This window comes from Urtica dioica, chromosome 10 (assembly GCF_054948205.1).
Source record: "Urtica dioica subsp. dioica isolate 48M chromosome 10, U.dioica_male_clone48M_v1_H2, whole genome shotgun sequence".
NCBI classification, from domain to species: Eukaryota; Viridiplantae; Streptophyta; class Magnoliopsida; order Rosales; family Urticaceae; genus Urtica; species Urtica dioica.
In genome coordinates this window covers 3,826,344-3,834,117 of record NC_142765.1, presented here as the reverse complement: position 1 = coordinate 3,834,117, position 7,774 = coordinate 3,826,344, and the positions used below count along the sequence as shown (strand labels likewise).

General features: G+C 32.1%; 1 protein-coding gene across 1 annotated transcript; it reads right to left on the bottom strand.

The window, feature by feature from the left end:
* Nucleotides 1–3,355: 3,355 nt before the first annotated feature.
* LOC149383121 (transcription factor JUNGBRUNNEN 1-like) lies at nucleotides 3,356–5,603 on the bottom strand. The gene is made up of 3 exons (XM_089627686.1): nucleotides 5,396–5,603; nucleotides 4,475–4,800; nucleotides 3,356–3,781 (listed from the first exon to the last, which is right to left on the bottom strand). Exons 1-3 carry the CDS (start codon nucleotides 5,601–5,603, stop codon nucleotides 3,356–3,358), a joined length of 960 nt encoding a protein of 319 aa, XP_089483812.1.
* Between the last annotated feature and the right edge of the window lie 2,171 nt (nucleotides 5,604–7,774).

Below are 7,774 nucleotides of genomic sequence, written 5' to 3'. Positions count from 1 at the left end.
GAACCCCGAATAAAATATGATAAGATTTATGTGAAGAAAGACCATTTCACCTTTAGAACAAAAATACTAATAATCGGTTCATGCATTGCTTTACTCATCTTGTTTTGTGAGTTTTATACTTCCACGAAAATATGACATATGTGTTGTAGGTAAACAACTTACTGCTAAGTGATGAGTATGGACCAGCGGCATCGATAGCAAGGGGGTTTGGTTATGGCTCCAACTACGTAAGAAAGACTTGACTTCCGCTAGGCATAAGATAATTTAGATTTAATATAATTTCTAAAATACAATTTTGATATAGACTAAGCAGTATGTTATAATTTTGTATCATTTTATCCTTAGTTTGATTAACAAGTTTTTATAATTTATTTTCTATTAAGTTATTATAAAAATACCAGTTTTCAAGTAAAGGTCAAAATATTTTCAAGTCAAAGATTTACCATAAGAAAAGTTTAAAGGTTTTGTTTTTATTCATTTAATTGTTATATTTTTTTTATCAAATTATGTTGATAATCACTAGTATGGTTTTATTGTACTATGGTATTTAAGAATATATGTTTTAAAAAAAATAAAAAAATTAATTTGCTAATTTCTTGATTACGGTTTTCTAAGAGTATTATATGATAGAAGAAAAAAAAACCTTGTATTTATACATAAACTTGTTAAGTAAAAGAAGTAAGTAAAGTAAGACGGTCCGAAGAGCTTGGTCGTCACACATGTTATCATGTATGTTTATGTCACATGTCATTAATGCATGTAACGAATATAACAAAGTGAAAAGATTAATGTAAGCAAGGGAGTCGTACCGCCTCGAGAGGTATTAACGAGAAGTTTCTCGGGCCGAGGCCCTAATGAGAATTTTTCTCAAAAGTTAAAAGTTTAAAAGATGGAACGAAACTATGGGAGATCGCACCCTCGGAGCTCGTTTCCAAAGTGTACAATGAAATAAGTATGACTACCCCAGGGCACCCCGATCTAAAAGAAATTAAAAAAGAAAGCTTATGTTACGCTATAGTTTGAAAATGTTAATAACTCGATCATGCATTGCATTATTTTATTTTGTGAGTTTTATATTATTCTCACTGAGCGTAATGTCATTTCTCCGAAAAATTTACGTCTGTGCTGTAGCTAAACACCATACAAAGAATTGAAGCGAGAGGGTTGAGTCATGGTTGTCATTCACGAAATAAGTCTCCCGCTAAGTAATATTAAGAAATTTTTTTAAGGTTTTTAATGTCATTTATTTCAGATTTATGAAGTTTCTAAAAGTTTTTCTAGTTCGTTGAAATTTATATTCTCGAATCAGACTTTAGTATTTTGATGTTATGTTGGGTTTTGAATTGGTACTTCGTATTTTCAGATTTGTTTTAAGTAATTCTCATGAGATTTTTGAGACGCACTTTTCATACTTCTTTTACATTTGATTTATTTAAAATTTTTAAAGCTCAGGTTCTCCTCTATATGCAGTGTCTAAGGAAAAAAAATTCCCAAAATTTTCAAAAGAATTTTCAAAAGAATTTTCAAAAGTTTAAAAAGTAAGATAAGTAAGACGGTCTGAAAAGTCGGATCGTCACATCTTCTATGTTCAAATTGCGACTTTGATTCTTGGACTTCACCGCATTTACAGGTGAGGTTCTGATTGCACGTCATGTCCAGTATCAATAGGAATGTGTTAGAATTTATGATAATTAGTAGATTTGTATGTTTAATTTATATAAGAATTCTATTTTCAGAATATTATTTCTAATTTATAATTTTGTTAATTAATTTTTATTTAATTATAGATTAATTTTGATTTGAATTTCTAATATATAAATTTCATCTTTTAATTAGAATAACATATTGGGTGCAACATGTTGCACCTAATATAATGGCGGAAAGCTTAATCGGTGCGACATGTCGCACCCATTATAAAATCACCCGTCAATTTCAAGAATTTTGGTAGCAAAATAGGTGCGAAATTAGGTTCGACATGTCGCACCTAAAAGTGTCTCACCTAATATTGACACTTTTAGGTGCGACATGTCGCACCTAATACCTTTAGCGACGGACTTTTAGGTGCGACATTGTCGCACTTAACGTCGCACCTAATAAACTATTAGATGCGACTTTTGAGGCATTTGCCGCACCTAATACCTTTAACGACGGACTTTTAGGTGCGACATTGTCGCATCTAACGTCGCACCTAATAAACTATTAGGTGCGACTTTTGAGGCATTCGGTGCGACAATCGTCGCACCGGATGCCTCTATTTGTTCTAGTGATACGGGGTTCGGATATATAACAGTAACAAGGTGTTAGTTTATAAATAAGGTCTTGATAGAAAAAAAAGGCTCGCCGATTGTAATAGAATTATGGGGAGAGGAAAACTTCATGTAAATGGAATTCATGAGAAAATAACATAAATGAGCGAGGTTCTTCACGGAATGATTTTTGAAATGGGACGAAAGATAAAACATTTGTTATTCAACTGTCAAAATTCTTGGTAGTTTCGTCAGGTGTAGTTTAGATCTTTTTTTTTTTTTTTTTTTAATCTGATGATGGTTACTCTTCATTCTTGAGCAGAAAAGTTCACAATTATTATTATTTTTTTTTTTTACCAGAAGATGACCAGTTTTTGGAGCTTTTGGTATTTCTCAATAAAACTTTGAGACACAAAAGATTATAGAGAAAACGATCTTTTGCTATAAAGGAAAATCTAAACAAGTGCAAATTGGAAACGCTGGATAGTTAGAGTACGGGCATGCAGGGACAAAGCCAGTAATTTAAGTTAAGAAGGGCTAATATGCAGAAAAAAAAAAGTTGAGGGGTGGGCTGATTTGTAAATTTTTAGGGTAAAAAAATATTAAAATTATTCAAAAAGGGACAAAAAATGCAAAAAATATATAATATATAATAATATTATATACCCCCCCGGCTCTTTACTGGCTTCGTGGCCTGCGTGCATGCAAATATATAATATTACCATAAGAATAGTATAGGCAAATGAGAAGCTATCTTTGTTTCCATTTTGCTTATAGAATTACAAAACAAAAACGTATAACATAAATAAATATAAACCGGTATAATAAACGATGCAGTCTCAATAAAAAAGATTAATAATGTCATGATATGATCTATAAGAAAACAGCAGGGCTATTCGTTGAAAACAAATACTGATATCAAACTGAAAAGCAGTAAAGTTTCAAGGTACAAATACAATAAAAGAGATATACATGACAGCTAACAATGTCCTAGTATTCAATCTTTACAACTCCTAAACTGAATAATATCGCTCTAAGAAGTGATACAAAAAATATAAAATATATTACATACACACGTGAGCACTAATTAATTAAGCTAAAGTTAATATTCAGACATCGCGAGTTGGATGAAGAGCATACTCTACAACCGCTCTAAGCTCATCCCAATCATTCTCATTATCTCCCATTAATAGTGACGATGGAGAGCTTGGTAACATTATCAATGGACAATTCATTTCACTAATAATACCAGTACTATCATGAGCTCTGACCATTGGTTCATCATTATTATCATCTCCATTTTTTGTATTAATGGTGTGATTATTATGTGCTATAGCTGCTTTTTTCTCTTCATGGCATGTCAATGGTGCACTGAAATCAATGTAATGATCGGATTTCTTACTATTGTTGCTATAGCTTGTAAAGCTGTTCATATTTGGTAATTGGCTGCGTTTGGACGACAATTCTCTCCAATCCGAAGTGTACTTTCTATGTGTCACATTTCTCTTGAATATCCTACACAATGTCCACATTTCCTGAAGAAGAAAAAAAAATCCAAATTCAAACACATTCACACAATGATCATAGTTTTGATAGAAAACAAATAACTACGTAACAAATGATTGGTGATCATAAGCATTAAAATGAATTGATTAATCTCTTTGATTGATTATTACATTGAAAAATAAAATTTTGTAAAAAAAATTAAAATACAATGGATTGGTCTCATTTTTCTTTCCTAAGATTTTCTCGAGTTTTTTATTTATTTCAACATACCATTAATTAAGAAGGATATAGTTTTCAATAATTACTTACAACTCTTAATAGAAAACAAATAACTATCCAATTTCGTGATTATGATAAGAAAATACATATAACTTTCAATGACCTAATTTTGGGTGACATTACTTATTTCTTTTCTACGTGGATGTGGGTTCAATTCTCAAAATCTGTGAAATATCTTTCATATTGAAGTTTAAAGGATTTTTTAACTGCAATTTGTGATTAAATGTTCAATGTAATTAATTTATACACTACTTATGTGAATACATGAATGAAAAATAGTAAAAGAAAAAAAATACCTATAGAATGAGATTATTAATCTTTTTAATTGAACTTTACAATGAAAATAAAATTTAGTAAAAAAAAGGATTCTCTTTTATTTTCACCAGATTTTCGAGAAGTTAATTTTAACATACCATTCAATAAGAGGGATAATAATTACTTACAGCTTCTCGAAGAATGTCGACCTTGTCGGAGGCGTTATTACTAGGGGTGTTAGGAAGGCGAAACTCGTGCATCATCCAATCAGTCTTTGTGCCTTTTCCCGCGCTGCCTCTATAGTAAACCAATGTCTTTTTGAGGCCAATGCAGCTATTATTATTATTGCTATTAGTAGTATTATTATTAATAATTCGGTGGACAGGTTTGTCGATCCCGGTGGCTTTCCAAAAACCCGATCCGGTCACTCTGTTGGGTCTTATGCTGTTCTTATACTTTCTCCCTCTCTTGCAAAAGAAGTAACCCTCTTTGTCTCCAGATGAGCATGAGGCTTCTATGTATATATATATAGATTTCAAAATTAGTAATCGGTACATAAAAAATAGAAATAACTTAATCAACTGAGATCAGATGATCGAGAGATCTAATAATAATGTGATATGAGAGATTACTATGTATTGTGGATTATCAGATTTGGTATAACCAAAATTTAGGGTTTTTTTGTTCTCTTATTCCTGTAGATCCCTCATTAATGGGATGTGTTAAGTGAAACTAACCGGGGCTTCTTGAATAACGTGTTATTATTAGACTAGCTAGCTAGGACAGTCGTTTTATTAGTGGATAGACAAAAAACTTGAGATCTCAACAGAACTACCCTAATTAATTAAAAGTCATCACAATTTTACAAAAAAAATAAATAAATAATAAAGAGAAAGAAAGCCAATATATACATATATACATGCAGATTTTTATTAGAGTAGGAAATGTTTTCCAGGAAATGACACAATTATATTGTTGTTAGAGTAGGACAGTGATTTTAATGGATAGAAAAGACAAGAGATCTCATCAACGGAAATCTGAAGACAAAAGAAGAAGAAAATAAAAGTATATAAATATAAAATATATATAGAGAGAGCATATAGGCATACTTGGGAGATCCCAGGGATCGTATTTGTAGATGTCAATGGGTTTGATGAGGTCAATGGAAAGAGGTTTCTTCTGGACCTTTCTCCGCAGATAAAACCCTACCAGCTCTTGGTCTGTTGGATGAAACCGAAACCCTGGAAGTTCTTCTTCTTCTTCTTCATCATCAATCTCAATAACATTATATTTCTTGTCATCATTAGGGCTATCCATGTTTGTTTAATTGATCACAAAAATATCTTAGCTTTATAATTCTCTCTGATCTCTGTTTGTCATATAAGACAGTACAGTAGTGGAGGAATATGAATATGTATGTATGTGTATATTATATATACGTAGCCGGGAAGGTTCTATGTACATATATAATGGTTATAACTGAAAAAATGGTATATATATATTTGTATATAACAATTGATTGTCGATTTATTATTGTTTTAAAAGGTCAAGGTCTTTCGTTTGACTAAGGCTTTTTAGGGTCAGTCAAGGAATATGATATCCTAACACATGTACCCCCCAAATATGACTGAATTTTGCAATAACTTCGGACGAGTTATTATTGGCTATTGCAAACAAAATTGTTGCAAAATATAATCTCGATTTATACTTTTCGTATATATATATATATATATATATATATATATATATATATATATATATAATCTCTATCTCAACTTGCTAGTTACTGATTAAGCTTAGTTAAGAAATTGAATGCATGCTATTAAAACCCTTGATGATAAAAAAAAATGGATTAAGGTTTGTCTTTAGAGATGTAAACAAGAGCTGACAAAATCAAAACTAGATGAGTCTAAAGTCTAAACACAGACAACGTCTCTGCCTCAAAAGTGGAAAAGAGTGAAACTATGCTCAAAGACTTTGAGACGGTCTTTTTAGAAACGTTCCATGTCATCTAAAATTGAACTTTTCTAAATTGATAGGTATATTTGTCCATTTATTTTATCTTCTTCGTAATAACTATTTATATATATCATGTATGTACATATATATATATATATATATATATATATATATATATATATATATATATAGTGAGATTCCTTAAACCTTTAAATAATAATCATGATTTAACGCTTGCATTATATATAATATAGATAGGGAGAGAGGGAGCAGTCAAAATATGACGTCATGACAACGTCACAATAATACTGTAAATGTTTTAGTGTTTTTTTAAACCATGTATTAATGTCACGCGCACGTATATATATTCAATATACCGCATAAGTCTCTTTAAAGAGCAGTCACCTGTAAAATATCTGGAATGCGAGATATATCTATCACCATATGGTGTGTCAACATTTTAAATCGATAAAAAAAAGCAAAATATATATATATATATATATATATATATGTATAATTAAGTACTGTTAAGCCGTTTATTGGATTAACACTTACGGACACATGACATGAACGGATTTGGTCACGTGTCTTCGAATCCGTGAGATTAATGGTGAAATATTCTTCTTATCAAGTGAAGAACATAAGAATTGATTTATCAAATTCTTAGACACTCTTGTAGACGGAATATAATTTGGCTTAAGAGCATTGGGTTGTGAGGGAGAGTGAATTTTTCTTCTCTCACCCTACAGAGAATTAAAGTAGATTGTTCCTTTTTTTGTATAAAATTGTATGAGTAAAATGGCTTTGATTTTTCTTTCTTCTTGATTTCGGTCTCGAGGTGTTTCTAGTGAGATAAATGACTGAGTAGAACACTTGGCATAATCCAGTTAGAGAGAGAAAAAGTCAACCATTGATATATGTTTATCCTATATGTATTTATAGTACTGAGCTGATGAGTGTTGGGGTAGATTCATCATTTACTCGGAGTCTTTCTTTTTGCGGAGGCAAAGACGAGCGTCCTTGGTAGAAAAGGTCGAGGACCCCCTCCTTGGTAGAAAAGGTGGAGGACCCCCTCCTTGGAAGAAAAGGTCGAGGTCCTCCTCGGAAGAAAAGTTCGAAGACTCCCTCCTTGGAAGAAAAGGTCGATGCCCCCCTCCTTGGTAGAAAAGGTCGAGGCCCTCCTCCTTGGCAGAAAAGGTCGAGGCTACCTCCTTGAAAGAAAAGGCCGGAAACCCCCTCCTTGGATCTTTCAGCCTTCTGGGCTAGTCTTTTGATCTTTTTCAATTCGTTTCTTGGGTCGGGCCTATCATGCTTCTTTGTCTGGGTTGGGCCTTCATGTTTTTCGGATAAGACAAAATCCCTCCCAACAAGTACTTCACTTTTTTTTAATGATAATATGATTAACAAGACTAGGGCTGTACAAAACCGAACCGAAAATCGGATAAAACCGATATCCAAACCGAACCGAAACCGAAATCTGGAGCCACGTCAGATAACCGAAATTTGGATTCGGATAACCGATCCGGTTT